The sequence below is a fragment of the Pelodiscus sinensis genome, chromosome 25 (genome assembly GCF_052426305.1).
Source record: "Pelodiscus sinensis isolate ZL-2025 chromosome 25, ASM5242630v1, whole genome shotgun sequence".
NCBI classification, from domain to species: Eukaryota; Metazoa; Chordata; order Testudines; family Trionychidae; genus Pelodiscus; species Pelodiscus sinensis.
In genome coordinates, this window is record NC_143076.1 from 1,126,040 (window position 1) to 1,144,703 (window position 18,664).

The 18,664-nt window shown below is 48.7% G+C and overlaps 2 protein-coding genes and 2 non-coding genes across 4 annotated transcripts in view; 1 reads left to right on the top strand and 3 right to left on the bottom strand.

Annotated features, from left to right (window-relative positions):
* Positions 1–18,664, bottom strand: part of LOC142824458 (uncharacterized) — a 376,972-nt gene that overhangs the window by 92,230 nt on the left and 266,078 nt on the right.
* Positions 4,405–4,478, top strand: TRNAT-AGU (transfer RNA threonine (anticodon AGU)). The gene has a single exon. It is a non-coding gene; the product is annotated as a tRNA-Thr (tRNA).
* On the bottom strand, positions 6,519–6,591 carry TRNAF-GAA (transfer RNA phenylalanine (anticodon GAA)). Its single transcript has one exon. It is a non-coding gene; the product is annotated as a tRNA-Phe (tRNA).
* On the bottom strand, positions 11,795–17,515 carry LOC149521652 (uncharacterized). Its single transcript, XM_089773370.1, is given in 3 exon segments — positions 11,795–13,057; positions 13,059–14,454; positions 14,761–17,515. Coding segments are annotated over 3 exon segments (1,650 nt in total). The 5' UTR covers positions 14,930–17,515; the 3' UTR covers positions 11,795–12,972.

Consider the following 18,664-nt stretch of genomic DNA (forward strand, 5'->3'; position numbering starts at 1 on the left):
TGGACTGCATTGGAGACAACTTTCTGTTTCAGAAGGTTGAAAAAGCTACCAGAGGAGAAGCTGTTCTGGATTTGGTTTTAACAAATAGGGAGGAACTAGTTGAGAACTTGAAAGTGGAAGACAGTATAGGGGACAGTGATCACGAAATAATAGAGTTCATGATCTTAAGGAAAGGTAGAAGGGAGACCAGCACAATTGAGGTAATGGATTTCAGGAAGGCAGATTTTGATAAGCTCAGAGAACTTGTAGGTAAGGTCCCATGGGAAGCAAGACTGAAGGGAAAAACAACTGAGGAGAGTTGGAAGTATTTCAAAGGGACGTTGTTAAGGGCCCAAAAGCAAACAATTCCGCTGTGTAGGAAAGATAGAAAATATGGCAAAAGACCAGCTTGGCTTAACAAGGAGATCTTGCACGATCTCAAAATAAAAAAGGAGTCATATAAAAAATGGAAACTAGGACAACTAACAAAGGATGAATATAGGCAAGCAACACGGGAATGCAGGGGCAAGATTAGAAAGGCAAAGGCACAAAATGAGATCAAACTAGCTACAGGCATAAAGGGAAACAAGAAGACTTTTTATAAATACATTAAAAGCAAGAGGAAGACCAAGGACAGGGTAGGCCCACTGCTTAGTGAGGAGGGAGAAGCAGTAACAGGAAACTTGGAAATGGCAGAGATGCTCAATGACTTCTTTGTTTCGGTCTTCACCGAGAAGTCTGGAGGTGTGCCTAACGTAGTGAATACAAGCAGAGAGAGGGTAAGTTTAGAAGATAGGATACACAAAGAACAAGTTAAAAGTCACTTAGGAAAGTTAGATGTCAGCAAGTCACCAGGTCCTGATGAAATGCATCCCAGGATACTCAAGGAGCTGATAGAGGAGGTATCTGAGCCTTTAGCTATGATCTTTGAAAAATCATGGCAGACAGGGGAGATTCCAGAAGACTGGAAAAGGGCAAATATTGTGCCCATCTATAAAAAGGGGAATAAGAACAACCCAGGAAACTATAGACCGGTCAGTTTAACGTCTGTCCCAGGGAAGATAATGGAGCAGGTAATTAAGGAAATCCTATGCAAACACTTGGAAGGTAATAAAGTGATAGGGAATAGCCAGCATGGGTTTGTGAAGAACAAGTCATGCCAAACTAATCTGATAGCTTTCTTTGATAAGATAACGAGCCTTGTGGATAAGGGAGAAGCGGTGGATGTCATATACCTAGACTTTAGTAAGGCATTTGATACGGTCTCGCATGATATTCTTATTGATAAACTAGGCAAATATAACTTAGATAGGGCCACGATAAGGTGGGTGCATAATTGGCTGGATAACCGTAGTCAGAGAGTTGTTGTTAACGGTTCTAAATCCTGCTGGAAAGGGATAACAAGTGGAGTTCCTCAAGGGTCTGTTTTGGGACCCGTACTGTTCAATATCTTCATCAATGATGTAGATATTGGGATAGAGAGTACGCTTATTAAGTTTGTAGATGATACCAAACTGGGTGGGGTTGCGACTTCTTTGGAGGATAGGGACATAATTCAAAATGACTTTAGCAAGTTAGAGAAATGGTCAGAGGTAAACAGGATGAGGTTTAATAAAGAGAAATGCAAAGTGCTCCACTTAGGAAGGAACAATCAGTTCCATACATACAAGATGGGAAGCGACTGTCTAGGAAGGAGCATGGCAGAAAGGGATCTAGGGGTCATAGTGGACCACAAGTTGAATATGAGTCAACAGTGTGATGCTGTTGCAAAAAAAGCAAATATGATTCTAGGTTGTATCAACAGGTGTGTTGTAAGCAAAACTCGTGAAGTCATTCTGCCGCTCTACTCTGCACTAGTTAGGCCTCAGCTGGAGTACTGTGTCCAGTTCTGGGCACCACATTTCAAGAAAGATGTGGAGAAATTGGAAAGGGTACAGAGAAGAGCGACAAGAATGATTAAAGGTCTAGAGAACATGACCTATGAAGCCAGGCTTCATGAACTGGGTTTGTTTAGTTTGGAAAAAAGAAGATTAAGGGGGGACATGATAGCGGTTTTCAAATATCTAAAAGGGTGTCACAAGGAGGAAGGAGAAAATTTGTTCCTCTTGGTTTCTGAGGACAGGACAAGGAGTAATGGGCTTAAAGTGCAGCAGGGGAGGTTTAGATTGGACATTAGGAAAAAATTCCTAACTGTCAGGTTGGTCAAATATTGGAATAAATTGCCAAGGGAGGTGGTGGAATCTCCCTCTCTGGAGATATTTAAGAACAGGTTAGATAGACATCTGTCAGGGATGGTGTAGGTGGAGCTTGGTCCTGCCTTGAGGGCGGGGGGCTGGACTCGATGACCTCTTGAGGTCCCTTCCAGTCCTATTATTCTATGATTCTATGATTCCTATCACTACTTAACCCTTATATATATATATATATATATATATATATATATATAAAAACATTTCATTCAATCATTCATCCAGGTTCTGTGTAGTTGTTATAGTTACCAGCCTGGAAGTTGCTTGTGACAGAATACTGGCCAGGTACTCTGTACACAAGTGAGGGTAGTGGGGAGCGAAGTCCTGATCAGATGCACATCTGAAGCTCCTGGTGGGCTGGCAGCAGAACGTTGGACTCTGACTCCATAGTCTTTTAGTCCAGTTCTTATAGGAATTTCTTCCTATGCCAGTCTATGGGAATTGCTGCATCACGTTCAGGGTGGCTGTCAGGTGCTCATCAGTGATCTCATAGGGTGGGCCTCCAGTACTTGGTTTTCTCCACTTGACACCTTTTGGTTGCCCTGGCACCTGACGCCTTCTTCAGTCCTTTGTTGCTGCATTCTCAGGCTGGCACCTCTCAAAACCATTCATTCATCGTCCAAGCACTCTCTCTCTCTTACATACATTCCCTAATTAATGTTTCCCATACAGTATTTTGTATAATAATAACTTTACATATACAAGAGTTGTAGTTACAAAAAGTCACAGGTTTCTGGGTGGCATTTCTTAAAACATTCTCTCTCTGAGTGCTGAGTTAGTTACTGTTATAGTTACAATGTTTCACTTTGCGATTAGGGTTAATTGCTTCACAATGCTTTGAAGAGAATGGGCGTCAATTGTCTAACAATAAGTTTGACCGTGCCCTGGGACACAGAGAGAAGAGCTGTTTCTGGCTACATGGTATTATATTTTTAACAGTTTTAAGTTACATGACCTAATATTACATTCCTAACAAATTATATTCTAGAGGGGCAATAATTATAAATCTAAACATTTAACAATCTTAACAAATAATAATAATAATAATAAATCTAAACACTTTGGCTACGTCTACACTGGCCCCTTTTCCGGAAGGGGCATGTAAATTTCACCAGTCGTCGTAGGGAAATCCGCGGGGGATTTAAATATCCCCCGCGGCATTTAAATAAAAATGTCCACCGCTTTTTTCCGGCTTTTAAAAAAGCCGGAAAAGAGCGTCTACACTGGCCCCGACTTTGAAGTAGGAATAAGACCCTCCGGAAAAGGGCACTTTTTCCGGAGGATCGGGGCCAGTGTAGACGCTCTTTTCCGGCTTTTTTAAAAGCCGGAAAAAAGCGGCGGACATTTTTATTTAAATGCCGCGGGGGATATTTAAATCCCCCGCGGATTTCCCTACGACGACTGGTGAAATTTACATACCCCTTCCGGAAAAGGGGCCAGTGTAGACGTAGCCTTTAAGTTGTGGGGAACAAATTATGGGTAGTCACTTCCACTTGGGGGAATCATTTTTAACACATTTATATGTTATCCCTACACAGGTACTTCACATGCAGACGGACCCCTTGAGTGAAACCTGAGCTAGATCCATCCATGTCACAGCAAAAGGAAGAAAGTTGGGTTCTTCTCATGTGTCTTCTTTGTTCCAGAGTCTCTATGGGTGCGGTCGGGGCAGGTCCACAAAAAAAAAAAACCCACTTGAATGAACCTCGGTCTACAAACACACAGAAACACCCCTGAGGGTTTCCTTGCCTCTACTTAAATGTTGACAAAAAATTTGTTGCTAACTCCTTGGCCAACTCTGATTGCTGTGGGGTTAAGAAATCTTCTCTTGTTAATTCTGTGCCCTCAGGAAGGGAGCAAATTGAAGAAGGCCAGGCCCTCTCCTTGGGGCTGTAACCCAAACCCTAGGACCAAGGGATTTATAAGCCAGCTGATTAATGTTTGTTGTACTTTTCCCTCCCCACATCTGGGCCAAACCGCAAAGGCCACTCTACAGCCCCAGCGGCTGGGGGAGAGGAGCATGTTAGAGCCTCTGCCGACTGAGCTGTAGCTTTCTGTGCCTAGGGAGCCAGACACCCCCAGGGCTGGAGGGAAATGGGGATTGGCTGCACTTTGGCAGTCAAAGATGTTGTCTGGGACCATGGAATAGAACAGTTTCACCAGACTTCCTGAGGAGGGCACCATGGCTCAGTTGGCTAAAGCACCTGTCTAGTAAACAGGAGATCCTGGGTTCAACTCCCAGTGGTGCCTTTTGACACCCTTTAATCACATTTTCCTATGTGTTTCTGGGACACAGAAGAGGCCTTCCCTGGCCACCCATGGAACTGCTGGTTCAGAAAAAGGCTGATTGGAGAGGAGTTTTAGAAAGAAGGAAACCACAAGTGAGAAGCACCTGCTGCCCACAGACCCTCACTCTCCATGGCCGCAGGAGCTGCAGAGGTTGCACCCTCAGGCTCTCTAGGTGCTGACCCTCCTCAGGGAATCACAAGGGCATGTGGTGCTGGCTCTCCTGTCCCAGCAACTGCAGTCAGAGCCCTGCCTTGTCAGTGCCAGTCACAACAGCCTCTGCACCCACTCCAGGCTTGTGGTTTCCTTCTTCCCAATGTTCCTCCCCAATCAGCCTTTTCCTGAACCAGCAGCTCCATGGGTGGCCAGGGAAGGCCTCTTCTGTGTCCCAGGAGGACCTAGGAAAATGTGAGCTGTCACCTGGGATACGTTCCTGGCTTTAGGCAACGTGTCCTGTCTAGGGCTTCATCAGCCCAGGAGCAAAGGGCAGGCAGCATCCCCCATGATGCAGAGGGGCAGGTCCACATCTCCGGCCCTGAGGGTGCAGCCAGGGGAGAAGTGCTGGGGAGCATCTATGCTGGCATCACGCGCCTTCTCCGAGAACGGACCCACGTCCTGAAAGGGAGAGAAAGCGACCTGGGATGACTAGTGTAGATGAGCCAACACTGCAGGTTTGTGTCTGTCAAGTGGCTAGGATTGAGCACTTCCACTGCTGTGGCCGGGGTTGGGCTCCCAGTCAGGGGAAATAGCCTCCTCTATATTCAGGAATTCTGCCAAGTCTTTGCTCTTTCAGCATGGGAAGGGAGGGGCTGGGGTGCCAGAGGCAGGCTCTGGCTGAGAGACTCACCTGGCTGAGCCCTGGCCAACACCCCAGCACATTTCCCAGGTAGCTCCTTTCCTGCACAGGCTGCAGATGTCAGGTGCCTGGGGAAATAAGAGCCTGAGTGGAGGAGGGGGGAGGGCTTCATGCAGGCAGCTGCCATTGTCATTGGAAACAGTCCAGAAAAGCATGACAAAAATGATGAAAGTTTGAATCAGCTGCCATAGTTAGTATAAACAATTAGTAACACACATACTAAATGAAAGCGAATATGCTACAACAAGTCACAGCTGGAGACATCTCTGAAAACATCCACTCCATGTGCAGCCACAAATGTGATGTTAGAAATTATTTTAAAAGGCCTTGACAAGAAGACAGTGACTATCATATTACATCTCTATAAATCCACGTGGTGCCCACAACTTGAGCACTGACTGGAAATGTGGTTGCCTTATCCTCTGCCCCCCAAAAAACTATACCTTGGCATTGGAAACGCACAGAAAAGCACAAGAAAAATGATGAAAGGTTTGGATCAGCTGCCACATAAGAAGAGATTGGGACTTTTCACCTTAGAAAAGTGGAGACAAAGTGGAGATAAGATAGAGGTCTATACATCATGGCTGTTGTTGAGACTGTAAATAAGGAAAGGTATTTTTCTTGTTCCCATAATAGAAGAACTAAGGGTGCGTCATATTAGCAGGTTGAAAATAAACAAAAGGAAGAATTTCTTCACACAACACACAGTCAACCTGTGGAACTCCTTGCCAGTGGATGTTGTGAAGACCAGGACTATAAGGGCATGTGTATACTTGGAAACTATTTTGAAATTGCTTAAATCAACTTAATAACTTACAGTCTAAGAAAACAGAAATAGTGTGTCCTCTGTATGGGGAAGCCTCAGAATTAGTCCTAGGCAGGCTCTGTTACTGTTCCTTTCTGGGGGCATGGAATTAAAAACAGAGTTGCAAGGCTGGGAGCAGCTGAAGCCAAGAGCTCTGTTCTCCTGTGTCAACAACCTCTGAGGTGTCATGAAATCCCCTTTCTAGTTTCTATCCCTGAAATACCATCAGCTTTATGACATCATTCCTGGCCTCTTGGTTCAGCTTTGAACTCTGACTGCAGATGTTTGCTTACCAGAGATGGAGAGATGCCAAAACAGACTATGCCATATTGGCAAAGGTTTCTGCCAAAGCCCGGGATTGAACCAGGGACCTTTAGATCTTCAGTCTAATGCTCTCCCAACTGAGCTACTTTGGCAACTGCCTCAAAGGATCTGAGCAAATATCCAAAATAGCAGCAAAACTTGTTGAGGAAAAAAAAGAAAAAAAAACAGCTGGGTCACCTTATTCCCCCCCCCTGAAATTTCTTCATGCCCACTCCGGGGGGCATCTCCCTCCTCCCCCCCTCCCCCGTTTGGGAACCCAGGCCTTGCAGTGAACACTGGGGGAGCTGGGATTCCACCCCAGAGGATGGGATAAGTGAAAATTCCCACTGCACATATTATGACCCCCAGCTACCCCAGTGTTCACTAGAAGGGGCCAGAGCAGCAGGGAGTAGAAACCATTACTCCAGGGGAGGTTTGAACTCACAACCTCAGCACTTCTCCCACAAGTACTGCCTTATAAGTACTGTGCCCAGGCCTTTTGCACCACTGGAGCAGCTACTATAGCTGTAGGAGCTTTGCACTTACAGGATCTCTGGGTGCTGACCCCCACCCACAGGAGGGAATCACAAGGGCAGGTGCTGCTGGCTTTTCTGTCCCAGCAATTGCAGCAAGAGCCCTGCCTTGCCAGTACCAGTCACAGTAGCCTCTGTACCCACTCCAGGCTTGGGGTTTCCTTCTTCCCAATGTTCCTCCCCAATCAGCCTTTTCCTGAACCAGCAGTTCTATGGGTGGCCAGGGGAGGCCTCTCCTGTGTCCCAGGAAGACATAAGAAAATGTGAGCAAAGGCTACAGCAAGGTACCACTGGGAGTTGAACCAAAGATCTCCTGTTTACTAAACAAGCACTTTAGCCAGCTTAGCCATGGTGCCCTCCTCAGGAAGTCTGGTGAAACCGTTCTACTCTATGGTCCCAGACAACACCTTTGACTCCCAAAGTGCAGCCATTCCCCATTTCCCTCCAGCCCTTGCAGTGTCTGGCTCCCTGGGCACAGAAAGCTACAGCTCAGTGGGCAGAGGCTCTAACATGCACATCTCCCCCAGCCGCTGGGACTGTAGAGTTGGCCTTGAGATTTAGTGTTGCTGGGGGGAGGGAAAAGTGAAGCAAACATTGATCCTCTCGATTATAAACCCCTGGGTCTCAGGGTTTGGGTTGAAGTCTCCGGGACTGAAAACCACCCCTGAGATCTTATCTGCCCTGAGCAAGGGCAGCAACTGTGAGTGGGGTATGGAGGAAGTTTGGGCACGTGAGCGGGACACTTACATGGCTGGACTAACATTGCTGGCAAAGGACACTGCTCAATCCTCTTGAGCAGGGACTTACTTGTGGGTTGGTTCTGAAACCTGCTTGTGCCTAAGCCTAACATAACCTGCCCCACAGAATTCACACAGCAAACGGGGCTCTCAGAGCACAGGGGAAGTTAGGGGGCTTCTTGCCAGGCCATGGGGTGAAGCATCAAACCAGACCCCCTCCTCTGGGGCCTGTGAGTGTTGCAGAATCTGGGCCTCCTGCACCTGGACAAGAGCAAACAAAATGTCTCAGGGCCCCACAGAGACCCACCTGGACCTGGGTCATGAAACAGGAAGTGGCTGAGGCTGCGGCCAGCCAGGGAGCTCCCTGGCCCCTGCGATTGCAGGCATTAGGGTTGCCAGATGATTCAACAGAAATACTGGACTTACTTGACAATACCTCACAATCGACATTACAGCTTATTTAGAAAATACCCGACATTTCTATTTCCTCATTTACACTTTCTCAGTTTGTTTCCCGAACAGAAAGCTCAAATACTGGACAGCTCGGTTCAGAACTGGACCCCTGGCAACCCTAGCCAGCATGGAAGCAAAGCGTAAGGCTGTGAGAGGAGGCCTCCTGTTGCCTCCCCCGGCCTGAGGCAACAGGGCTTCTTCCTCCTGTCTGAGGAGGGAGCAACAGAGACCGGGCTGAAGGTTTTCTGCTGGGGCTGGAGGCTTAAGCCCCAGCTCTCGGCCTCAGTGGGACTTGCTGCTTCTCCCTACTCCTGCCTTGCTGCCTCCTTTGGCCAGCAGCGCTCAGGGGGCAGCCGGGAGAGCCGGCTGCCATGGGCCGAGGAGGCCAAGGCACAAGCCCCTCAGAGGCAACAGGCCTGGGGTCTCTAGCTTTCCCAGGCTTACGCCAAGGGGTTTTATGTGGTGCTGGGAGGAGAGGGATGCCAGGCCCAGGCCAGTGTGAGAAGGGGCAGTGCCTGCCAGGGCAGAAAGGCTTGCTGCAGAACGTGAGAGATGGCGTTTCTGCCTGGTTTCACTCAGGGGACCTTCCCTTGCTGCTACGGACTCTTCTCCTGTTACTTGAGAGACTGAAATGGGGCCATTCTTGTGGTAAAAGAGGCCAGTGTGCCTAGGCCTCCCCACACAGATCAGAGCGCCCCACTGGGGACAGGACAGAGCCCTGAATCAAGCATTTGAGAACACGCTGATCCTCTATCCTGTGACAGGGTAGTGCGGGAGGGACACTGCACACAGAGTGGCTAGCTCAGTCGGTAGAGTATGTGACTCAATTTCAGAATCATAGGTTCAAGCCCATGCTAGACAATGCCCTCCCTTCAATTACGTGCTCTGCAACCAAGGCAATTCAGTCTTCACTTTCTCCAGCTCTCAGATAGGAAAAATCTCTGGGGTTCTAACTGACACTTCCAGCCTCAGAGGAGAGCAGAAGCAAATTCTCCCAACCAAGAAAGAAGGGAGAAAAACCCCTCAGTATCTGATTGCTCCCCTTCAGCACTCTGTAGCTTCCTGTCCTTCAGCATCAGCTCTGTAATGGGACAATAAGAGCATGTCTACACTGGAGTGTTATTTGGAAATAAAGTGCCTGTCTACACAGCAAGCTGCTATTTCCAATTAAGTACAAGTTGGCAGACTTCCTACTCTGACTCCAGTAACCTCCATTTCATGAAGAGTAAGGGAAGTCAAAGGGAGAGTTCTCTTCCTTCCACTACCTGCTGTCCATAGCACCAAAAGCCAAGTTAAGCTATTTTGACTTCAGCTACACAAACAAGTAGTTGAAGTTGTGTATCTTAGTTTGACTTTTGCCCTGCTGTGTAAACATGCCCTAAATGAGCTACTAGTTAAGAAGCTGGCAAAGGATCCCTTCCCATGGTATTACAGTGCCAGGGAAGGGTACACACCAGGGCAGAAGGCAAAGCAGCTGGAGCTGAGAGAGACCAGAGCAGGCAGAGAAGGAATTGAATGGAGAAAGAGGGGGGCTCTTTCCGCCTGGGTTTGACACAGACCTTTTGCATGCCAGACAAATGGGATAACACCACAGAGCAGAAACAACAGGACAGAGGAAATTTTTAAACGAAAGCTTCAACCCCCCCACTTGCAGGAACAGTTTACATCCATCGACATTTACAAAATGCTTCCCCACAAACATCTCTCCAGACTGTAGGTGTGTCTAGACTACCTAGTTTTGTCGACAAAAGTGGACTTTTGTCGACAAAACTATACCAGCGTCTACACTACCGCTGAGTTCTGTCGACATAACGTCGACAGAACTCAGCAGTTTTGTCGACGCTGGTATACCTCATTTTACGAGGCATAATACCTTATACAGGTGTTATTGCCTGTAACATTGCATCCAGACTACGGAGTTCTGTCGACAAAGCAGCTTGCTTTGTCGACAGAACTCAATGTGTCTGGATGCTCTTTGTCGACGGAAGTTTTGTCAACAGTATCTGTCGACAAAACTTCCGTTGACAAAACGCGGTAGTCTAGACGTACCCTGTGTGTCTCTGGGAAAGATTTCTGCCAAGCCCAGTCCCAGCCCACTGGTCAGAGCCCCCTCAGAAACAGGACACCCTCACTCCCAGCCGTGTCCCCACCCAGGTGAGGAAGAGGAAATGAGCCACAGGCTCAACAGATAAGTGGGTTGACTGTTCTCAGGGACACCACAGCAGCATCCCTGCTTCCCCTTGGAGGGGGTTTCCTCAGGCCAGACCAAGCCATTCCGGCGCCCTGGGCTGGGGAAGGGCACATGCGTGGCCCAGCCCCTGCCCAGAATGTGGGGGAGGGCGCAAGGAGCTGGCAGAGGCAGGAGGCATGTGCCTTGCCTGGCCACCGCCGCTGGTGCTCAGCCTGGTGCCGCTGGGAGCAGGCTGAGGCTGGCCATGCAGGGCCCGGCAGCCGCGGGGGGAAGGTGCTGCTGGCCAGCGCTGCAGGGGTTAACACAGCCCCTGCCTCGGGCAACCACTGCAGGGTGGCTGGTGGGAGCTGCTGCAGCTCGCGATACGGGCACGTGGTGCCTGATGGCAGTTATCAGCTGTAAGGGGGCACAGCACCCCTTATATCAGGCGCCCCAGGCAGCTGCCTGGCTAGCCCATGCCTGATTGAAGTGCTCCAACAATTCGGGATGCCGCATCAGGTACCCCCATAGGTTGCCACCCTGGGGCAGAGATGTGCATGCAGCACGCGCCTGCTACCCAGGGTGCAAGAATGGCTTGGGCCGGCCCTGCAACCAGCCCAACTCTCCCAGGCACCCCCAGAGAGCAGCAATCACATATGGGGGGCAGGAAAGTGGAGACTCCCTGAGACACCAACTCAAAAGGAATCGTTCTGGGTATGTCTGCACTGAGATAGCAGCCTGGTGGCCAGGCTGTAGCTGGCCCAGCTCAGCTGCACCTGGCCTGGAGGGCTTTGGTTGGGAGATTAGAAACCTACAGACAGGGGCATCTCTGGGAGGTGGGGGGGATGTCACCATGTCAGGGCAACTGTCATGCCCCCCCATCTTCCTTTGCTCCAGCCCCACCGCTGAGAGATACTGACCACTGTCATTGCTTAAACTGCACACAGAGCTTGTGGCAAAGGCTAGCATATGGTTAAAATACAATGAACATTCTGGTAAGTTATCAGAGGGGTAGCCGTGTTAGTCTGAATCTGCAAAAGCGGTGAGGAGTCCTGTGGCACCTTATAGACTAACTGAATGGTTGGAGCATAAGCTTTCGTGGGCAAAGACCCACTTGGTTAGATGCATCTGACGAAGTGGGTCTTTGCCCACGAAAGCTTATGCTCCAACACTTCAGTTAGTTTATAAGGTGCCACAGGACTCCTCGCCGCTTTTATTCTGGTAAGTTCTCACTTGTGTTGTGTCGTCTGCACATCTAACTAACCAGAGATCAAAGTGCATGACCCAATGGCCTTCACAGAGAGAGAAAACCCACAACACAGGGTAGGTTATTCAACACGTTCACATTTATAAGAGTGAAACATAAGGAAATCTTTTAAGCCTCAGAATCTAGGAAATAAATAAACTTACTCATTTTCTTCAGCAGTGGCTAAACCTGCTTTATTTCTTGCCTCATTACATGTCTGTGTTAGTTAAAAAGTTCTATATGTCATTGTACTAAAACAAAAACACAAGTTCACCTGAACAAATGATCTGGAGTAGTCCAGAAAAGCCCAGCAGGAACTATACCCAGAGACGGAACCAGGGCTCTGAGATGGGACCAGTCACGCTCTGCTGGGAGGTTCATTGGGATTTCCCTGTCCACACCAGGTCTTTCTCCTGCAGCCCTCAGAAGCCGGACTTAGGACCACAGAAACCACACTTGGATTCCTGAGTATGGGGAGCCCAGGCCACTGGTCAGTGACCCTTGGGGTGCATCTACACAGCAGCCTTATTTCGGAATTACAGTGCATGTCTACACCGCAAGCCGTTATTTGGAAATAACATCCACCTGGAGAACTTGGTCTTTTGGCTGGGCTGCATCTGAAGGAAGAAGCCAAAGACCCCAGGGTGGGGGAGAGCCCTGGTTTGGAGGGGCAGCTGGGAAAGAGGTTTTAGGAGGAGTTTGTAAAAGTTTGTACTGAAGTTTCAGTGGAGCATTAACAAAACATTTTTTGTTACCTTTGAGTTTGTAATCTGCTTTGCTCTGCCTGTTCTCACTTATTATCACTTAAATCCTACACCTTGTACTTAATAAAACCACTTTTACTTACTATCAAGCCCAGTGTAAACAATTACTACCTATGGGAGCAGTGTGCACATTCCGCTTTCATTGCTAAATGGGGCTTACCCCATTCTTTGGGGTTTGATCCCATTTGGGGAGTGCTATCCCAGGAAGCTGGGCCCTAAACTGCTCTCTCCTCAGACCTGAAGAGGTTCAGCATCTGTACCAATGCTCAGAGGCGGGGGTGGGTGTGGGGACAGGAATCTCAGCTCAGCGCCTTGGTCAGGGGAGACTAAGGAGCTGCCCCAGCAGGACCGGGTGGTGAGAAGCCCCAGAGAGTAGAAAGGTGAGTGGCAGTGTCCAGGTCAGTACCCCAGGAGGCCCTCCCCAAGAGGTCTTCTGGGACCACAGCCACTTGGCCAGGCAGCTTAAAGGGAACTCAGGGTATATATTTCTCCCCTCTGTGGTTCCTCCAAAGGCTAAGAAGATTTGAGCTCCGACTGAAGCTTTCCCCACAGTCAGAATAACTGAATAGTTTTCTCCCCTCTGTGGACTGTCTAATGTTTAACAAAGTCTGACCTGTGTTTGAAGCCTTTTCTGCAATCAGAGCTTTTATAAGGCGATTCTCTTATATGTATTCTGATGGCTAGTAACGCAGGAGCACTGACTGAAGCTTTTCCCGCAGTCAGAGCAATTGAAAAGTTTCTTTCCTGTGTGGGTTCTCTTATGGTATAAAAGGCTTGAGCTGTGACTGAAGCTTTTCCCGCAGTCAGAGCAATTGTAAGGTTTCTCTCCTGTGTGGATCCTGCTATGGATAACAAGGTCTGAGTTTCTTTTGAAGCTTTTCCCGCAGTCAGAGCAATTGAAAGGTTTCTCTCCTGTGTGGGTCCTCCTATGGTCAAAACGGTGTGAGCTTCTACTGAAGCTTTTCCCACAGTCAGAGCAGTAGAAGGGTTTCTCTCCTGTATGGGCTCTCTTATGTCTAACAAGGTGTGAGCTTCTACTGAAGCTTTTCCCACAGTCAGAGCAGTAGAAGGGTTTCTCTCCTGTGTGGGTCATCCTATGACTAACAAGGTTAGTGCTGATACTGAAGCTTTGTCCACAGTCAGAGCAATGGAAAGGTTTCTCTCCTGTGTGGCTCTTCCTATGAGTAACAAGGTTTGACTTCTGACTGAAGCTTTTCCCGCAGTCAGAGCAATTGAAAGGTTTCTCTCCTGTGTGGATCCTCCAATGGGCAATAAGTTCTCCGTTACTACCGAAGCTTTTTCCGCAGTCAGAGCAGTAGAAGGGTTTTTCCCCTGTGTGGGTCCTCCTATGTCTAACAAGGTGTGAAATCTGACTGAAGCTTTTCTCGCAGTCAGAGCAATTGAAAGGTTTCTCCCCTGTGTGGCTCCTCCTATGGGTAACAAGCTCTGAGCTACTACTGAAGTTTTTCCCACAGTCAGAGCAATTGAAAGGTTTCTCTCCTGTGTGTGTCCTCCGATGGGCAACAAGGTTTGACTTCTGACTGAAGCTTTTCCCACACACAGAGCAATTGAAAGGCTTCTCTCCTGTGTGAGTCATCCTATGCATAACCAAGTGTGAGTTTTTACTGAAGTTTTTCCCACAGTCAGAGCAGTTATGGGGTGCGTCTCTTGTATGTATTTTCTGATGGTTTGTAAAGTGTGAGTGCTCACTGAAGCTTTTCCCAGAGTCAGAGCACTTGAAGGGCTTCTCTCCCGTATGGACCCTTTGATGTTCAAGAAGAGTTTCACAATCACTACACGTGCAGGGTGACTGTTGATGGGGGATTTCCTGTTGGACGGTTTCTGTGTTTCTTTTCTCCCCTGTGCTTCTGCTACTGGAGTTACCCTGTCCCTCTCCTAGATGGTTTTCCTGTTGCTTTTTTGGGCTATACTGACTCTCACAGCTCTCTCCTTGCTCACGTATCTGGAAAACATGTCCTTCAGATCGTCTCAGTAATAGTCCACATGGAGACACTTGCTCTAGTCCTTCCTGCTGAAGACTCTTCTCATGGTTCTCGGTCAGTGTCCTGTCACCTGTTGGAACAGAGGAATGATCCAGACAGGAGTTATTCTCCACGATGAACTGCAAGGAAACTCTAAAAGCGGAATAGAAAAGGGGATACACGCTCAAATAATGGTCAAATTATCATGAGTTGAGTTCGTTGTCCTCCTTTACAACCCTTCCACAGAGAAGAGAACCCAGCCTTTCCTCGCCGACCACACTCTGACTGGAGTTGACGACAAGCTGAACAATCAGTCAGAGTTCATGAAAACACACAAGTTACATCAGTTAAACTGACTCAGAAACCAATTTCTGTCTCCTTATAATTGATTGCTCACCTGTCTGGGTATTGCTGATGATCTCCCCTTCCTCACAGCTCAGAGGATCTGGGACCTGCAGCTCCTCCTCTCGCTCCATCCAGGAGAGCACATCAGTTTCGGAGACTGGAAATCCTGTTTGGAGAGCAATGAACCAAGTGCTGATCTTGTTCATTAAGGTCTTTGCCATTACTGCTTCCAGAGCCAGGATCCGAGTCCCCCACCCAGAGAGGCTCTTTTCCCCACCTTGCAGAGACTGGGCTCTGGCTGGTAAAAGATCCCAGGACACACTCACCTGCAGTAAAGATGCATCACTCCCCCACCTTGGGAATGGCTCAGCTCATTCCCCAGGGCAGCTAAGTGCTCTGCTTCACTCTCTAGTGTACAACTCAGCCCCCCTCACAGCCCGGTCCATCCGCCCGGAATCCCACAGCTGGACAGGAACACACTGCTCAGAAGGGGAGCTCTAGTGAGGGCATGAAGGTGTGACACCAAGGTCCCCGGGCAGGTCTCAGACAGCAGCTGCCACATGGCAGGTCACTAGGGTTTGGAGATGAAGGACCCAGCAGATCTCTAGCTCCCCAAGTCTCTGTCCACAAAACCCCTGGCTGGTGGGCTGGGCTTGCCCTGATCTTTGGCTCAGATGTTCCACTTGGGCCAGGAGGAGGCAGAGGAAGTTGCCTGAGCATCTAAGTGAATCCTTGGCTGCTTGCTTCATGTCCTACCTATGTGCCACACTCCTGATCCCAACTGCCTGTGTCTGGGTGGGCCCTGCCAGCTGCTCACAACAGTTGCCCCAACAGAAGCCCAGCGCCACCCTGGGCAGCCATGCGAATGGCAAGCCAGGGCGGAGCTGGGCCGTGCTGCTTCTCCAGTGCTTGTGGCAGTTGCTCAGCTCCCCCTCTGCAGCCTCCGTTCTACTCTGCCAGAAGCAGCCTTTGTGTGGTTTCCCAGTCTGGCTCTTGTGGCCAGCCTGGCCTTTGATTTGGTGCCCCTCCAGGGCTGCACAGAATCTATCACCTTTACACCTTGTGAGTGTGTTTCCCTCAGCTTTGGCCCCACCCCTTCTTGGAACTTCATTTTCTGTTCATACGATCCACCTGTGACATGACCATGGAGATCACTGTGCTACTGCTGTTAAATAAAATAATCATAGTCATCACATCAGAACATTCCCATTGACATGGCACCCAGCACACTTCGCAAAAGGTTTATTGCAGCTGTATATGTCCATTCTTTTTGAACCAGAACAGGCTGGGCTTTGGCAGAATGATGCAGCACTGGTACCAACTAACCAGAAAAGCACATTCCGGAGCAGGAAGAGGCTAATCAATACACATCTCCACAGCAGCTGCAAACACGGGCCTAAGAGATGGCTCAGAAAGACACCAACCCTTGTGCACAAGAGCGGGATGAGGGGATAATGGATACGGATGTTTTGTTCAACAAAAAAGTCAGGAGGCTAAGGGGGTAGAACACATGGAACATGCATCTTGTTTGTGTCAATGTATGAGAAGTCACAGGAGGGGCATGTTGATGGTGGCTGAGGGGCAGCATTCTCACTGCTGACTGACTGGTACCGTTATTGGGTTGGCACAAGTCTCACTATACCTATGCCTAAGGAGCTGGGATACTAGCATCCTGCTCCTTTTCACAATAAACTTGGCCGAGTGCCTTAGCCTCCAAATGGAGCCCGGATCTTTCTTAGCGGCAACCCTGAGCTGTGCTGCATGGATAAGCTCCAGGCTCTGCCAGTGCTGCTGGCATCAGAGCTCCAGAAAGAGCCACCCTGAACAGCCATAACAACTCTGTGGCGCTAGCAGCAATTCTAATGGCACTGCAGTCACTGTGGGAAGCAAAATTATCAATCACAGCAGCATCTGGGAACTCTGGTATAAATCAGGACCCCACTGTGCTATTGGGGTGCACATATGGAGCTAAGCATTATCCCTCTTTAATGTAGGTATCTTTCCCAGCCCTGAGAAACAGGGACACTCTATAATAGCTATTGAAGAGAGAGAGGTGACTGCACACAGAGGCTGCGTCTAGACTGGCATGATTTTCTACAAATGCTTTTAACGGAAAAGTTTTTCCGTTAAAAGCATTTGCGGAAAAGAGCATCTAGATTGGCACGGATGCTTTTGTGCAAAAGCATCAGTGCCAACCTAGACGCGGTTTGGCGCAAGAAAGCTCCGGTGGCCATTTTCGCCATTGGGGCTTTTTGCGCAAAACAGTTTTTACCTATCTACACTGGCCCTCTTGCGCAACAGCATTTCTAAAAGAGGGCTTTTTCCCGAGCGGCAGTGTCAGTGTATTTGCGCAAGAAAGCTGACAATCATACATTAGATCGTCAGTGTTCTTGGGCAAATTCAAGGAGTCAGTGTAGACAGCTGGCAAGTTTTTGCGCAAAAGCAGCCACTTTTGTGCAAAATTTTGCCAGTCTAGACACAGCCAGAGAGTCTAAGGGATTTGATCAAGGTCACACAGGAAGACTGTGACGGGCAGAGAAGTGAACACAGGTCTCCTGAGCATGAAGCCAGACATTCACACAGGAAGAAAAAGTCCCTACCCAAAGATATTTCACTCTAAAAAGACAACACAGACGATGTGATTTAGCTCCACTGCACACAGAGGCAAGTGAGCCCCAGAGAGAGTGAAGCTGAACTTTTGAAAGGAAACCCAACCTGTGCCTGAAATGCAAGGAGAGCTCTGCTCATGTTTCTCTACTACAGAGCTACCTCGGACAAAATACTCACAGAACGTGAACTGCCTCACCCACCCTCCCTCAGCCCCAGCATCCAGCCCTTCGCATTGGCAAGAACAGCATGTCATAGAGATTAGCTACAGGAAGAAAGGACTTTGGGAACTGCACCCACCTTCCACTGGCTCAGCCCACTGCCACAAGGGGAACCTGCAGCCACTAACAGCAGCCAGATCCAAAGCCAGACCTCTGGTACCTGCTGTTCCTGCCTGAGCCCATCAACTCACACCTACAGTCAAGGCACAAGACAGGCAAGATAAGGAGGAAGCGCAGCGAGACTTTAGCTGTGGGAAGAGCAGCTCCACTGTTAAGTCCCTGAACCTGTTTTCCCTGGGAGGGGCCACGGAGGGGACAGTCTTTCACAGAAGAGCCAGGATTATTGGGGCAGATACTCATGACATTGAGGGCAAAGACAATGAATGACCCTGAACCAAACCCAACCCAGGTGCTCCAGAGCCCACCCAGTTTGTGTTACCCAAGGGGACAAGAATCCTTACTCAGCCAGTTCACAGCCTCATAATTCTCCTGCATCACTTCCCTGTAAAGGGCTCTCTGGCCCGGGTCCAGCAAAGCCCATTCCTCCTCAGAGAAATACACAGACACCTCCTGGACGCTAACCGGCTCCGCCATGGCCATCTCCTGTCCCTGGCTCTGAAGGCTGGGGGCTGAGCTAGAGACAAACATGGGTGTTCTGCAGCCTGGCAGGGGGAGAAGGCGAATTAGAGACATTTCAGAAGGGGCTTTAATCTTTTGCACACCCCCATTCTACCCACACTCTGTCTCTAGTGACGTGACACACGTTAGACTCTGCCACTGTGGAGAAAAGTTTTAGTCTACATATTCCATTAACAGCACACGGGACTTAGATCCCAAATCCATATTCATTTCTCTCTGCACCTGGCTTGAGTTACAAGATTACTGCATCTGCAACCATGGGATTTAGTTCTCAGCATCCAGTATTTCTGATAAGGCACATATTCACCTGCCTGAACATGGACATACGTTAAATGCAGGCTGTTGTATTTAAAACCCTTAGTCTTCATTCACGGATTTGCAGCACAAACTTTGCTCTAATCTCACAGAGACGTTATAAACCCTTTCCACAACAGAGAATCAGTGAAGTTAAGCATCTGAATGGTGGTGTTATTATTAAATATGTGTGCT